The sequence below is a fragment of the Eulemur rufifrons genome, chromosome 27 (genome assembly GCF_041146395.1).
Source record: "Eulemur rufifrons isolate Redbay chromosome 27, OSU_ERuf_1, whole genome shotgun sequence".
Lineage (NCBI taxonomy): Eukaryota > Metazoa > Chordata > Mammalia > Primates > Lemuridae > Eulemur > Eulemur rufifrons.
The window spans coordinates 7,286,308-7,302,368 of record NC_091009.1 but is presented as its reverse complement, the minus strand read 5'-3'; the positions used below and the strand labels follow the sequence as shown (position 1 = coordinate 7,302,368).

The 16,061-nt window shown below is 40.5% G+C and overlaps 1 protein-coding gene across 2 annotated transcripts; it reads right to left on the bottom strand.

Moving 5' to 3' along the window:
* Positions 1-3,745: 3,745 nt before the first annotated feature.
* Positions 3,746-11,843, bottom strand: GLRX2 (glutaredoxin 2). 2 transcript variants are annotated; one of them, XM_069459459.1, is made up of 4 exons: positions 11,628-11,843; positions 7,852-7,915; positions 4,936-5,112; positions 3,746-4,034 (listed from the first exon to the last, which is right to left on the bottom strand). In XM_069459459.1, exons 1-4 carry the CDS (start codon positions 11,765-11,767, stop codon positions 3,900-3,902), a joined length of 516 nt encoding a protein of 171 aa, XP_069315560.1. In that variant the 5' UTR covers positions 11,768-11,843; the 3' UTR covers positions 3,746-3,899. The 2 variants fall into 2 exon arrangements, with proteins under 2 accessions (XP_069315560.1, XP_069315558.1); XM_069459457.1 differs by having other exon boundaries at positions 11,658-11,820.
* Between the last annotated feature and the right edge of the window lie 4,218 nt (positions 11,844-16,061).

The following is a 16,061-nucleotide window of genomic DNA, read 5'->3' as shown; positions in this document are numbered from 1 at the left end:
TTACAGATATTTTGGCAATTAAAATATAAATTATCTAGTGATTAAAATGAAAAGACACATGGCCCATTTTTTAATAATGACTTCAGTAAACAGTTTTTCTTTCAGATCTTAACATTAAAAATAAATTAGAGGACTGGAGAAAAAAATTAAATTTCCTTAAATTAGTCGTCATTCTCTTCTTTCTAGCTATGGTTCTGGAAAAAAAGCAGATCTGCTCCAACAACCTAGTTTGCTTTAGGTTTTATATTGTACTTTTGTCCAGCTGTAAGGTATGGAAAGGGAGAAGAAATGGAAATCAACATCCAAGGCAACATGAAAGCTTCGAGGCTCCCCTGTCCCTCTAAAATTTTGACTAGTCGGGCGTGGGGGGACCCTGGAAAACCCTGATGGATCCACAAGAAAACCACACATATATCGTAACAATCCTGATTAATAAACTGGCCATTACATTTGGAGCATCTGCCTTCCCTTGAACACCACGCTGGGTAATTTACATGTATTATTTCCATTCCTAAACACAAACCCTGAAGAAAGATGATATTATCCATATTTTATAAGAAACCTGATGTTCTGAGAGATTAAGTCAGTTACCTACTGGTTACACCATCAGTGATTTGAATGCTTGTCTGTCTTGCTCTGATGGCTATTATATACTCAGAAAGTACCCATTATTTTTTTCTTTGGTGATTTAGTGGTTTTATGTTGTGGTCCCCTATCTAAATCCCTCTCCCTTAACCCCCAGCTGTGTAACTAGCCCCTTGAATAAACAGTTAAAACTAAGGCTCTTAGTATTCCAGAACTGACATGTTAGGGTGGCTGCTGGCTTAAGTGCTTGCTCACACCCTCGGATTATGTATGCTCCCAGTTTTGTTCTCCCCTTGAAGAGATTCTGTATTTTTCTTTTAAACCACCTTAGCCCTGCATTTAAAAAAAAAAAAATTTTTAATATTGTATCCAACATTTTAAAAGTTTTAATGTGGCAACTTTCTTGTTACTGTTTTGGGTTTTTTAAAGATACTTAATCTGCCATATGGCCAAAAAGAGGTCAGATTTCTCATATTTTTGTCATCCCTTCGCATTTAACAATTAGGAGAATCTTGCTAAATGCTTGGTTTTTAATGCAGTGGAGACCCTCAAAAGTTAACAATCTTTTTTTCTTTTTTAAGAGACAGGGTACATTCTTTCACCCCAGGCTGGAGAGCAGTGGCACAATCATAGCTCACTGCAGCCTTGAACTCCTGGGCTCAAGCAATCCTCCTGCCTCAGCTTCCCTTGTGGCCAGGACTATAGGCACATGCCACCAGACCTGGCTAATATTTATATTTTTTGTAGAGATAGGGTCTTGCTATGCTACCCAGGCTGGTCTCAAATTCCTGGCCTCAAACGATCCTCCTGCCTCAGCCTCCCAAAGGGCTGGGTTTACAGGTGTAAGCTACCACAGCCGGCCACAATCTTTTTTTATTATTCATTAAGTATAAAGATCAGAAGACTAAGAGGCAGCCTTTGGAAGGGTTTATTTCTTCTTTTTTTAATAAAGCCACAACTAGGCCAGGCATGGTGGCTCACGCCTATAATCCTAAGACTCTGGGAGGTTGAGGGGGGAGGATTGCTTGGGCTCAGGAGTTCAAGACAAGCCTCAGCAAGAGTGAGACCCCGTCTCTATTTAAAAAAAAAAAAGATAAAGCCAAAAGTGATAATCTCTTATCATATTACCTTCACTAGAGTTTTAGAGCCTCTTGATGATAAGGTTTCTCTCCTTCATACTGAATTATTTCAAGATCTGAACATAATCAAGAACCAACCACCACTCGCCCCTCACCCTCCCGTCCTTTACCATTCTAGGAAGAGTTGATAAAAGATGTTTCTTCACAGTTGAGCACTATCAACATCACCTGGTGTTTGTACACCTTGAAGTAAACTGCCTCAACCCTTGATACCTAATATGATTAACAATGATGACATACAATTACAGTTTTATCTTTCTCATAGGTATCAGACTTCTTCAACTCTCTATCAAAGATTTTACAACATAGCAAGCATGTAAAATTTCTCATGACGATGCAAAATAAAGAACTAAAGATGGGCGGACACGGTGGCTCACGCCTGCAATCCTAGCACCCTGGGAAGCCAAGGTGGGTGGATCGCTTGAGGTCAGGAGTTCAAGACCAGTCTGAGCAAGAGCGAGACCCTGTCTCTACTAAAAAAATTGAAATAAATTATCTGGACAACTAAAACTATATAGAAGAAAAATTAGCTGGGCATGGTGGCGTGTGCCTGTAGTCCCAGCTACCCGGGAGGCTGAGGCAGTAGGATCGCTTAAGCCCAGGAGTTGGAGGTTGCTGTGAGCTAGGCTGACGCCACGGCACTCTAGCCTGGGAGAAAGAGCGAGACTCTGTCTCAAAAAAAAAAACAAAAAAAACCTAAAGACATTCCATTTTCTGTGCCCTTCTGTGTTATAATTCAAATTATCACATGGGAATGAAATAACCTAAATTCTTGCTTTATCAAGTTTCCTAATGGCAGTTTAAGTTTATGTAGGAAGCATCATTGATGGCAAACGGCCAAGAAAGCCACCAGCTGTCTTCCTCAGGACTATTCCAGATTCCCTGCTCTATCTGACCAGAAAGCAGAAGCACTCACTCTTGAAATCCATTTTCCTTCCACTTCAAAGGAAGAGTTTTCTCTTCTCAGAATCTGGTAATCTGCTCCATGCGACTCTGTAGTTTCAACTAATACTTTCTGTACTAGGCACTTAAAAAAGTCTTATTGATAAGAAGTTAAAAATATGACTTGATCAATAAAGTATTAAAAGTATTTTCAATTATTCTAAAATAAGACTTCCTATAGGATAAATCTTGTTTGCTAAATCTATCTGAGATGAAATCAGTTTGAATAGTATTCCCAGTCAACAGAATTGTACAATATCAACATCAGAAATGACTCCAGGGACATTCAGTCTAGCTTCCCATCCAATACCTGGTTCCCTTATGTAACATTTCCAACAGCCGTTAAACACGTTCTGGAAAGCAGAACTCTTCACCTCAGAACATAACTCAAGTATATTCCTGAACTGTTTCAAAAGTTCATCCTCATAAAATGCTGAAATCTTCCTTTTAATTTCTGCCCATAGGTACAGTTCTGTTCCCTGGAACTACTAAGTCATTAAATGAGTAATTTAGTTTCTCTAATATAAATTTTGTTCCATGCTACAAATTTAATATGCTTCTATTACTCTGCAAGTACAAAATGTGAAGGCTTGTCACAATATGGTACAAGATATCCCTACCTACTTCACAACTGTATCAATGAGAGAAATTTAAATTCTACAGAGAAATCACACATCAGTCCTTACCACTGAAAGCTATGAAAGGCAAAGAGTTAACTCCTTCTGAATACTATAGGGAATAAAGAATTCCAAATGCTTACCTTCTAGCTATCAGTTGTAAAATTCATATGTAACTTCCTAATAAAACACATTCTTCCCTTGTCTTTTAAATACCATCCCGTTGGCTCAAGAATTGGCAAGTAATCACTCAAGTGCACATTTGGGAATAACACCAATTGGGTGTCAGACAGATGTGGGGGGAGAGGGGATGGGTGTATACCTACATAATGAGTGTGATGCGCACTGTCTGGGGAATGGACGCGCTTGACTGGGGGGTGGGGAATGGGCAATATACATAACCTAAACTTTTGTACTCCCATAATATGCTGAAATAAAAAAAAAAAAGAATTGGCAAGTAGGAAGATGAGGTTTCCACTGCATTTATTGTTCATTATTTTTACATCTCCTTCATGAAGAGAATTCATATATTTAAAACATCCTCATTTTAAAGACACTATCAGGCATCATCGCTGTAAATAACTGACATTTACTAGCAAAGTTTTGAGTACCTATGTCACTGTGATTCTTTCCTCTTACTTTTTTTTAAATAACACTGATGAACTAATGGAAGCAATTTCCCTTCTTTGTGAAGCCTATGAGTGTCAGCTGCACCTCCAATAAAAGTTCCATTGACAAATATTCTTGGAACCTGTTGGACAAATAAAAGATAGATTAGGCTTCCCCCAGCATCAGAACTGTAAGATCATTTCACATAATAATAGACGTTCACACTCTGGGTACTTTTATGAGCCAGGCACCACACTGAGCTCTTTCACAATTAGAACTTTAAATCTTTACAACCTTTGAGGTAGGTAATCATTTTTAGCCTGATTTTGGAGGAAAATGAGACCCAGGAACTTGCCCAAGATCACAGTGATAGTAAATCAAAGAGCTGGGATTCAAATCCAGGACAATCTGATTCAAAACCCTTCTTCCTAATCACTATGGTTTATAAAAGATAAACTAAGCAGTCTAATTATTAATAATGTTTAAATGGTTATGTCTTACATTTGTTTACCGAAGGGGAAGAATGGGCTATAAACTTCTTTCGTGCATATATAAACACGAAGGAAAAAAGTGGCAATATTGTATATTTTTTGATTATGCAAATTATGGAAAAATCTACAAATTTCAAGAGCCCATAAACATGAAGCGCACTCCTATTAGCACAGTATTTGAAGGCCAACCTCTGTTCTGTATTGTCCAAGTAAAGGCAGGAAGGACCCTTTCATCTCGCAAAGAGCTCCAAGAGGACCTTCAAGCACCATAGACAAGCTCTTATGACTCCATTACCCCACCTGCTCCAGTCAAACCCCACACAGGCATGCACGCACACACACGTGCACACACACGTGCACACGGTAAGAATAAGAATAAAATGAATTAACTCTGCTGTTTCCTATTCCAAGAATCTAGTTCCCAGATCTGCAGTTTCTTTATCAATGTAAGATACTCAATGTCTGGCTCATTTTCCTAACACAAGAGTCTAAGCTCTAGGTAATCCAGGTCAGAACCTACCAAGGAGGAATAGCACCAGAGGATATACTCACAGTTCTGTCGCCAGTCATTTTGTAAAGAGCATCTTGAAACTGGCTTCCGTATTCAAGCATGTCCAATTCCACCACTTTATAGTTAACATTCATATCATGGAAAAGCTTTTTTGCCATGTTACAGTAAGAACAGGATGTTTTTGAGAAAATCACTACACAATGATCAGAAATTGTTTCCTGAAATAAAATTTTAAAAAATCATCTTAATTCTAGACATTACCTTTTAGAATAATATCATACTGTTGTAGAAAGGGTGTAGATTTTGGAGTCTCATGATTCAGGCTCAAACTAAGTCTCTATCATCTATTTTCTCATCCGTAGACTGAGGATATTATGCACTTCAAAGAATGTTTTAGGAAAAAAAGATGTTACAAATAGAAAGCACCAGGCATGGAATAGTAATATTACTAATAATAACAAATAATAATCATAGCCAATTCATATTGAGCAAACATTTCCGTGTGCCAGGCACTATTCTCAACACTTTGCCTTTACCAGGCCATATAAACATCACTACAATCCTGAGATAGGTCCTATTATCATCCCCACTTTGCAGACGAGGAAAACGAAGTACAGAGTAAGATAAATAACTTGTTTATGGTCCTCAGATAATAAGTGGGAGAGCTGGGATTTGAACCCAGGCAAATCTGGCTCTATAGTCCAGGTACTTATTCTCTGATATCCTGCTGCTCTAATATTCAGTAGGAGGAGTTCAGAAGGAGTTAACTCCTTACCTTCTACAAATTTTTTTTTTTTTTTGCAACAGCAGAAGATATGATTTATTGTACACTTGTGACACTCAGCCACAACTGAGAACAGAGCTAGTCCAAAGTGTCAGGTGCAGGGCAGAGGACCAATAGGCACTGTTTTGGTATGAGCAAGATGGGTCTCTCAGAGCTGGTCTTGGCGATAGGATGACAATGAAGTTCTAGATCCACTGAGAGGCAAGTTCTAGACAGTAGCGTGCAGTCCAGCAACTGGTCCCAGCATCCCCAGGCTCTGGCCTTCCACGTTTCTCTCTTGTGGCCTTCACGTGTGCACAAGCAAGTGGTGTACTTGGACCTCTGCCTCTTCCTGCTGTGCGTCAGCCTGAACATTCACTTCTTCCTCCACTTGGCTCTCCTGGCACGGAGGTTTTTAGAAAGATGATGCTAAGGCCAAGAGGGCACCTTCCATAACTTTCAATGGTGAGGAATAATGTGTGAGCTCTCTTTAAAATGTAAGGCTTTCACTGATCCAGGTCAAAACAACAGCACACTCTTCCACTTCCACCCCTTCCTATACATATTCATAGTGCAAAAGCTGTTGTCACTGCATTGATATTCTCGTACCGTTGGTCCTGGGAAAGCTACTTCCAGAAATGCTGATTCAATGACTTTGAGGCAGAGGTCAAAATCTGTAGTTTTTAAAAACTTTCCCACATGATTCTTGTATCATCCTGGTTTGGAAACTAGTCTCCAGACCTTTACCACAATGACCATGAGATTTTGCTATGCATCTGCACAGCTTGTTAAGTTTATTTTGTCTTAAGTTTCTAGATATATGAATGGCTAGGTCCTTTAAGAAATTTTAAATGGATAGGTTTAGTACCCAGGCATTTGTCTAGGTTGTTCTTCTGTGGTGAGTGGTCATAGCAGCACTTTCGAGATGAAGGCCAAATATCAGAAAGTACAGTACCCAGGCAAAGTGCTTCAGAAGTTGTACCCACCCTTGCGTGTTAGAAAGGTCCTAAGTTATAGCCTAGCTGTCTGCAAGTTGGTCTGTTTTTATACTTTCCCTTCTGCTTACTCATAATATTTAGTATAAAAGTCTACCTCAGGGAGGGGCAGCCATACCAGAGATGTATAATATTAGTGAATCCATTTTACAGAAGACAAAACTGAGGCTGAGGTTCACAATACCGGGATTTGACCCAACCCTGTCACGATAGCAAAGCCAGCGCTCTTCCCTCCACCATGCTGCTGCAGGTTACCGGCACACCGAGACCACTGTCGAGACCACTGTCGGAGAGAGATGAGCCTCGTGGGTGCCGATACGTAGTAAAAACGCAGACAAACAGATTCCAAAGTGAGCTGGAACTGAAGACGACAGTGTCAGGGTTCCTTGAACCCTCTTCCCAACTTTTCTGAAGTTCATCCTTACTTTACATTTCATGATGTTGTATTTTTATTTTAAAAAATGCAATTCCCTCACAACAGGTTTCTAGTATTACTGTTACATTTCACAGCTACACGTTTAGCCAAATCTAGTTCCTAGTATTCTGTTTCTAGTATTACTGTTACATTCGACAGCTATACGTTTAGCCAAATCAATTAAAGGCACAACTTTTTTGTATGTGGTGATAGTGGGTGATAAGCAAGAAAAAGAAAAAAAATGAGTATGTCTTTTAAGCTGCAAGGGAAGAAAAACATATGTGTAAGAGAAGGTTTCTGAGGCAGAATAAGCTTTGCAGTAAAAGAGAGAAGAAAACAAGAGAACACAGCAGTGTACAGTACGGCTGAGAGCATCATTTATGGAGCAACTACTGCATACTATGTTCTATGTTAGGGAACAGAGCTGTTAAACAGCTGCCCAGGCCAAAATCAAACAGGATCCCTAGCTAAGGGCAGCTCGACTGCTGCCAACAGTGGCCCTGAGGTGGGTATGATAAAAAGGAGCAGTCAACCTCATAGAGCCGACTTAGAGGGGATGAATACCTCATTAAGAATAAATCTCATAAATTTTTATTAGCAAAATGATCTCGGACTTCTTTGTTACATGGATTTATTTTGACAGATTTTAAAATAAATGGTAATTTAGTAATTCATTTTTTGCTAAGTTATATTAAGTCTGGATATTGAATAAGTAAAGTGAATATGTAAAATCATTCTTTTTCCACAAAGGAAAGTTTGTTCCCACATCTCCCATATCACTCACTTGGATCTGGTTCATAGGAGCAGTTGCTGACTTCCCCAAAGATGATGATATGCTGCTCCCCATCCTAAATGGAATTAAAAAGGTCAACGTGGTTTATTAAGCATTGAAGGTAATTTATCACAAGTTCTATTTGAAGAAAACCTTATATACAAATATATCCAAACTTATAAAATAGAAAAAAAATTACCTTTTATCAGTACAAAAGATCAGTTTACAAAGTATTCGTTTACTAAAACCAAAAGGGCCTACGTGCTTATCTAACTAGCTTTCCAATGCCCTAAATTATTTAATAAAATCACATTTACTGTGTTTAAAGCCCATCACATTTTCATTTATGACCATCAAATTTCAAATATTCTGTTCTACTTATTGGCCATATGACCTGACCATTGATTAAAAAATATAGTTTCCATTTTCTTATTAAAACTTGACAAAACTCCATGAACATTCTGTGAAGCAGGGAATCTACAGATATTTAAAGATTTCAAGGAAACTAAGATGGCTCAACCACAACAGTCCATTGCTCCAAATATTCCAGTCTATAAAGTGGGCACAGCAATCACTCTCATCTCTGAGGGTTTTGTGACAATTAAATGAATTGACACACAGAAAGTAGAACAGTGCCTTACACAGAGTAAGTGTTCAATAACCTTTGACATTACTACCATTACTTCCTGCTTATCGCGCCCCTCATTATGTCAGTATTCATTGTCCAAAACCTAGCTGCTGGGAGCTTGTGAAAGCAAGCATTTGTTGTCGGAAAATATTCATTAAAAAACCAACCAGTCTAACATCATCAAATCTCTCTGTTTATCCCTAGAACCTTTCTTTCCCCATCCACTCATCCTTCTTGGTCAGTCAGGCCCTACTGCATTGTTGGAACAATATCAAATACCATGATGCACACTAACTGCAGAGTGAAATTATCACACAAATCTTACAACACGATAAGATATAACAGATGCTTCAAAAGACAATTACTCAAATATCTAAGAAATAAGAGAGCAAAGATTTGAAGCTTCAAATATTTTTTAAAATATCCTTAGGATTACCTTGCAAAACTCAAATTTTGACAGAAAGATTTTTCTCCAAATCAACAATTTAGTCATTCATTTAGTGAGTGCATTTAAAATGTTCTCAAATATAAAAGTAAGCTACTTTTTATAATGTTTTCTTTCACTTTTGTCAAAGTTAATCCACTCTAAATGGTTCTTTCTAATATATGTTATCTTTGGATGATGAACATCTGCTGTATGTAATAATTTCCCCTTATCTGTAGTTTCAGTTACCAAGGTCAACTGTGGTCCAAAACTATCAAATGAAAGATTCCAGAAACAAACAATTCATAAGTTTTGAGTTCTGAGTAGCACGATGGAATCCCGTGCCATCTAGCTGTCTCCTGCCCAGGATGCAAATCCTCCATTTGTCTGGCACATCCACGCTGTGTACCCTGCCTACCCGTTAATCACGTCCTAGTCCTCCAGATGATCACATTGACTGTCACAGTATGGCAGTGCTTGTGTTCAAGTAGCCCTTATTTTACTTAGTAATGTCCCCAAAGGACAAGAATAACGATGCTGGCAATTAGGATAGGCCAACAAGGAGCCCGAAAGTGCTTCCCTTTAAGTACAAGGGTAAAAGTTCTACACTTAACAAGGAAAGAAAAGAAAATCATATGCTAAGGTTACTAAGATCTGCAGTACAAGCAAAGCTCTATCTGTGAAATTGTGAAGAGGAAAACAAATTCATGCTAGCTTTGCTGTCACACATCAAACTGCAAAAGTGACGGCCACATTGCGTGTAAGTGCGTAAAGCATTAAACTTACAGAGACATGAACCGAAAATGTGTTACAAGGATGGCAATGTGTTAAGCCAGAAAGCATTCAGCCTCTGCAAAGATTCAGCAAGCGAGCTCTTGAAACGAATGTTTTATTATTAATATGATTGTTCTACTTTATTGTTATGATTGTTAATCTCTTATTCTGCCTAATTAATAAATTAAACTTTATCATAGGTATGTATGTATGGGAAAAAACATAGTATATACAGGGTCCAGTACTTTATTTATTTATTTATTTTATTTTATTTTTACTACCAGAATTCCCTGACAGGCTTCAGCACTATCTGTAGTTCCAAACATCCGCTAGGGGTCTTGGAATGTATCCCCCATGGGTAAGTGGGGGGAATACTGGATAGTGAACCCCACACAGAATAAGGCAGCTATAACAAACATCACCTTCAGTTATAACAAAGAGTAAGAGAGACAGGAACTACTGCAACTAAACATTATGACATTATAACTATCCAATGCTTACAATCTTTTATTCCTTGCTTCCCAATAGATTAGCAAGAAAATCTTTAAAACAAAAAAGTCCTGTGTGTTTAATTCAGGAAGGAGTTAGGAGCAGCGAGCTGCGGAGACTGCAGCCAACTCAGGAGAGGGGTGCAGGTTTAAGGAAAAAGCAGGCTTAGTTCCTGAAGCCTAAACCAGAAAAGAAAAGGTCAGGCAGCCCCGGCCTGGACCTAAGAAGGAGTTTTGGTGGAATGAGCCGGCAAGCTGTTTCTGGTTTATCAACTAAGAAAACAAACCCTTTTCATCAAGCCCAGCATTTGACTGTCATCCCAAACCATGTGTCACAGCATTCTTTTTATTTCTTTTTTAGCAGCCCATTGTAGTGATGGCATTTTTTTATTTACTTATTTTTGCACACTATTTATTGTCGAAACAGGCTTTCCAGTAGAACTTTCATAAGAGATTGTTTCCTTGGGTAGTGAGAGGAGCTAGGAGGCGCACTTTGAACCCCCTTCCCAGCCAAATAAAAGAGAAAGTTTCTAGAAGGCACCCTTCCCCTTGGATTCCTAGTTGGCCTCCGTAAAAGCTATCACCTGTACATCCACAGAGGCAGTCAGTGCACAGTAAACATTTCAACACTGACGAAGCGCCAACTGGTCACGCTACACTATGGGGCGCCTAGGATGTGCTAAGCAGGCAAAGTGCCATATGCCCCAGGGACACGTATCAGAAAAAACACCACGGGACCTCCAGGGTCTGTCAGTCAAACAGTTAACACCACGTGATTAGCCCATTCCGGAGGGGGTCTCCAGCTTGGTCTGGAAAATTAATTAGGAGTTCCTACCGTTCCCAGATGAAGACAGGGAGCTCCGCGCGAGGGGCGCATGCGCCGTGGCAGGCGCGAGGGCGCGAGCCACAAGACCGCCGGGGACCGCCCGGGGCGGGAGGTCACAGCAGCTGCCGGGGTTCCGACAACCCGCCCGGCAGCCGCGGGTACACGAGACGGGGGACGCAAGGAAAGCACTGTTTTCGTCTAGCCAGCGGCGCTACCAACACAAGTCACAGTGCTCAAATCCTTGGCCATTTAGTAGGAATCGTCACCTTCACCTCCTGCGGGAGGGTGGCCAGGTTTCACAAATAAAAATGCAGGACGACCGGTTAAATTACAATTTCAGAGAAACAGAGGATAACGCTTTCGTTTTAAGGACGTCCAGTGCGATATCCGAGACACGCTGGGCCTGAAACCACCACCGTTTATCTGAAGTTCCGGTGTGTCAGGGCGCCCTGTGCTCAGCCGGCTACTCACAGGGGGCTGGTGAAGAGAACGCGACGCGTTTCCCCCCGAGCACCACAGGAGCCTGACGCGCACACAGACGCTTAGGGCGCCCTTCTGTCCCCAGGGCCCGCCCATCTGGGCACCCCGCGCGGCAGGACTCCGGGCCCGCGCGGCGGAGCGGCTGGGCCACCGGCGCCCTCCCCAGACCCCGCCCGTGCGGCCCGCGCGGCCCCGTACCCGGAGGCCGCCGCTCCCGCAGCTCCCGCCGCCCCGCCGAGCCGGCCTGGCGAGCAGCTCCCGCTCCGAATGAGCCGCGTCCCCGCCAGCGCCGCGCCGCGCCAGTACATGGTCACCTCCCTCAGCAGCCGCGAGCCAGGCGACCCGAGACCGCGACGCCGCAGAGCCCGCCTCCTCCGCGCCGCGCCCCGCCCCGCCGGGCTGCCCGCGCCCCGCCGGTCTCACGGGCGCCGCCGCGCGTCCTCTCCGCTCGGCGGCCGGGAGCGCGGAGACCCGGCGGGTCCGGGAAGCCTCCCTGGCCGACCTCGCGCTCTCGTCGAAGCCCCGCCCCGTTCCTTTTGGGGCGGGACCAGCTCCTGAAGGCTCGCCGGCGCGGGGACACGGTGCGCGGAGACGGTGGCCAACATTCCGGAGGAACCGAGGAGGAAGAAAAGGTCCGGAACAGAATCCGAGTGCCCGACACGTTCCGACTTCCCGTCAGACAAGTTTCTGTGTGGATGAAATGAGAGCCTCCTCCATGTGTCATCTTAACATCGGGGCGTGCGGAGAGCCCATGTAAATCGTGCGCAGGTTGGGCTTTCCACTCAGAATGAAAAGAAAAAAGTAATCGAATGTTGAATGTTTATTACAAAGATTATGGTTTCAAAATAAAAATGAAATTAGAAAACGAAAGAAAAGAAAATAGCTCAGAGGTGTTTCTCCAGGGCTGTAAAAATGAGCGAGAGCCACTAATGACAAGATTGTTTGGGCCACTCAGTGATGGTAGTAATAGCTCTTTGTGTAGGTCAAGGAGGTTAGCCTTTATTTTTATTCACTCAGGACACTGAAATCTATTAAAGTCAAAGGTCAAATGGTATGTCCAAAATTCTAAGCAATTATTAAAACGATCCAGACCTTTTTTTTGTGATTCTTCATGTTCAACTAAGTATTAAATTCATGTTACCAAGATACAAAATTAGAACTTCTGTTTCTGAAAGTTCTTTTCCTACTTTCAAATGGGCTATGGTTGACGACTTCATAAAAGAATGGAAGTTAGTTGCAAAAGCAAATGCTCCCAGAGGGTGTGAAGTCATTCCTCATAAATCCACATTTAACTTTAATAATTAGGTATGTTTTCTATCTATTATGTGGGTTTTTTTAATCAACAAAGACCTATTTGGGAAATTTACTATGTTGTTTTCATTATTGTTGTAGGATTTTACCTTAGTGTCTCAAATTGTTTTACAAAATAAGAAAATTGAAACAATCGTGACAGTTTAATACCGTGTGGATGCATTACATCAAACAAATAATTCACTGGACAGATTTTTTTTTTTTAAAGTACTTCAGACAAAAATGTTATGCCTGAATTAAGCTAAATATATTGATAAATGTATTGATGACTTTCAACATCTTTGTGCTTCATGGGGTAGCTATGGAAGTGATGACTTTTTGTTATAGTTGTAATGATTAAATAGCACATTAAGAAGTATGTTGGCAAAGAGTAGAATAGTGGTTGCCAGAGGTTGGGGGAAGGGGGAAATGAAGAGATGTTGGTCAAAGGGTACAGAATTTCAATTATGCAAAGTTCTAGAGAGCTAATGTACAGCAATGTGACTGTAGTTAAGAAAACTGTATTGTATACTTGAAATTTGCTAAGACGGTAGATAGTAAGTATTCTCATCAAAAAAAAAAAGAAAATGGTAAATGTGACATATGGTGGATATGTTAATTAGTTTAATTGTGGTGATTATTATACAATGTATACTGCTATGGTTTAAATGTTTCTCCGCTCTGAAACTTATGTTATAATTTAATCTCCGATGTGGCAGTATTGAGAGCTGAACCCTTAAGAGGTGATTGGGTCATGAAGGCTCCCACTTGAATGAACGGATTAGTGGATTAGTGAGTTATCATGGGAGTGGAAGTGGTGGCTTTATAGGAAGAGGAGGAGAGTCCTGAGCTAGCATGCTGTCAGTACCCTGGTCACACAATGTCCTGCACAGTCCCCACCAGCAAGAATGCCCTCACCAGATGAGCCTCTCAGTCTTGTACTTCTCCATAACTATAAGAAATAAGTTTTGTTTCTTTATAAATTACTGTTTCAGGTGTTGTGCTATAAGCAACAGAAAACAAACACATATACATATATTAAAATTATTTAATTTTGAAATTAAATAAGGAGGCTGGGCATGGTGGCTCATGCCTGTAATCCCAGTACTTTGGGAGGCTGGGCTGGGAGGATCACTTGAGGCCAGGAGTTCGAGACCAGCCTGAGCAAGTGTGAGACCCCATCACTACAAAAAATAGAAAAATTATCCAGGAGTGGTGGTGCATGTCTGTAGTCCCAGCTACTGAGGAGGCTGAAGCAGGAGGATCGCTTGAGCCCAGGAGTCTGAGGTCACAGTGAGCTATGGTGATATCACTACACTCTAGCCAGGGTGACACAGAAAGACCCTTTCTCAGGAAAAAAAAATAAGTGACATTAAATGTAGTATAAATAAGTTCACATTGGAAATTTAATAACATTTGCTAGAACAGAAGGCTGATGATTTTTCAGAAAAAAGGAACTATAATGATCTTTTTATTCATGCTGAATTAGTTAAAATCTATAATTATTTCCACAATACAAATATGAGAAAGAAGAGAGCAATGCCATAGGAAGATAATCAAGCTCTTTTGAATCAATTCTAGACCCTTTTAATCTAATCAAACAGCTTATCAAAGAGGCCTTCTCTTACAGTATTACATAAAATAGCTAACACATTCTACACTCCCTATACCTCTTATTGCTTTATATTCCTCCAGACTATTTTACCACTTCTTGATATTGTATACTTGTTTGTATTCATATTTATTACCTGTCTTCCCCAAAGAATCTAAGCTCCATAAAGGCAAGGGCCTCAATTATTTGGTTCACTACCAGATTTCCAGGTCCCAGAACTTTGCATATCATGTTGCAGACATTCAGTAAGTATTTCATAAATGCATGAATTATTTCATTGCATTTTAGTACAGAATATATATATATATATATATTTTGGAGACAGATTCTTTTTTTTTTTTTTTTTGAGACAGAGTCTCCCTTTGTTGCTCGGGCTAGAGTGAGTGCCATGGCATCAGCCTAGCTCACAGCAACCTCAAACTCCTGGGCTTAAGCGATCCTACTGCCTCAGCCTCCCAGATAGGTGGGACTACAGGCATGAGCCACCATGCCCGGCTAATTTTTTCTATATATATTTTAGTTGGCCAGATAATTTCTTTCTATTTTTAGTAGAGACGGGGTCTCGCTCTTGCTCAAGCTGGTCTCGAACTCCTGACCTCGAGCGATCCACCCGCCTCGGCCTCCCAGAGTGCTAGGATTACAGGCGTGAGCCACCGCGCCCGGCCCATAACATTTTAATTTAGCAGTCATCAAAAACAAATTCACAGCTTTCTATTGAAAAATAATAGAATTTTTATTACAATATCTTATATAATGTAATTATTTCACTATTGTCAACCTAATATTTAGTTCTATTTCATAAGTCATAGAAAAAGAAGTATTTAACTCTAGCATTTCAAGAAATGAAAGTTTTATCATTTGCCTATCCAAACTAGAACCTCTAGTGCAGGGGTAGGGAAGCTGTAGCCGTAAGGCCACATGTGGCCTTCTAGGTCCATAAGTGCAGATTTTTGACTAAATCCAAATTTTACAGAACAAATCCTTTATTTTTATTAACACATTTTTGTTCTTCTTTTATATTTTTTATTTTCTTTTAAAAATGAACATATTTAAAATACCAAAGAATAAAATAAGTTTCAACAAAATAATCCTCCCAGATTGACCGGAACAATTAGAACATAAGTAAACCATAAGGGCTAACCTGACAGCTGCTATGCTAATGATTTAGCTCTAACTTCCCCTTCATGACTGGCACCACTACCACATGAGGCTGGCTAGAAAGAGTTTATGGGGGTCAAGTACACCAGTCTGTTATCAGCTCTTGACAACAGTGCACTACGTTTCTGTTTGAAGTGGAATTCATGAATAGTTGCAGAGCTCTACAGTATTTTTTTAATTCTGTCTACTTAACAATCCATCACGTCAAAGCAGACGAAGAAAACACTGAAGGAAAAAACAGATTTTTTTAATGAGGATTGGGAATTGCAATATTATCTTGTTTCTGCTAAAAATAAGATGATTTGCTTGCTTTGTGATACTGCAATATCAACATTTTAAAAATTCAATGCTCATCATCATTATAACACTCATAAGGACTGCAAATATTTTAAATTGGAGAGATGTGAAAGGTTATATTGAAGAAATCAAAAGATGAAGAGCAAAAGCAAAGACAATTCTTTCAAGCAGCAATAAGACCCGGAAATAATGCCACTGAAGCAACTTATAAAGTAGCTCACATACTGAGAGGAAAAAAGGGAAGC

Excerpts from the sequence above, each read along its gene's own strand:
- GLRX2 (XM_069459459.1), bottom strand. The coding sequence starts at position 11,767 with ATGTACTGGCGCGGCGCGGCGCTGGCGGGGACGCGGCTCATTCGGAGC. Across the intron at positions 5,113-7,851 it reads CTCCTATGAACCAGATCCAA|GAAACAATTTCTGATCATTG; the intron begins GTGAGTGATATG and ends ATTTTATTTCAG. Across the intron at positions 4,035-4,935 it reads AAATGACTGGCGACAGAACT|GTTCCAAGAATATTTGTCAA; the intron begins GTGAGTATATCC and ends TTTGTCCAACAG.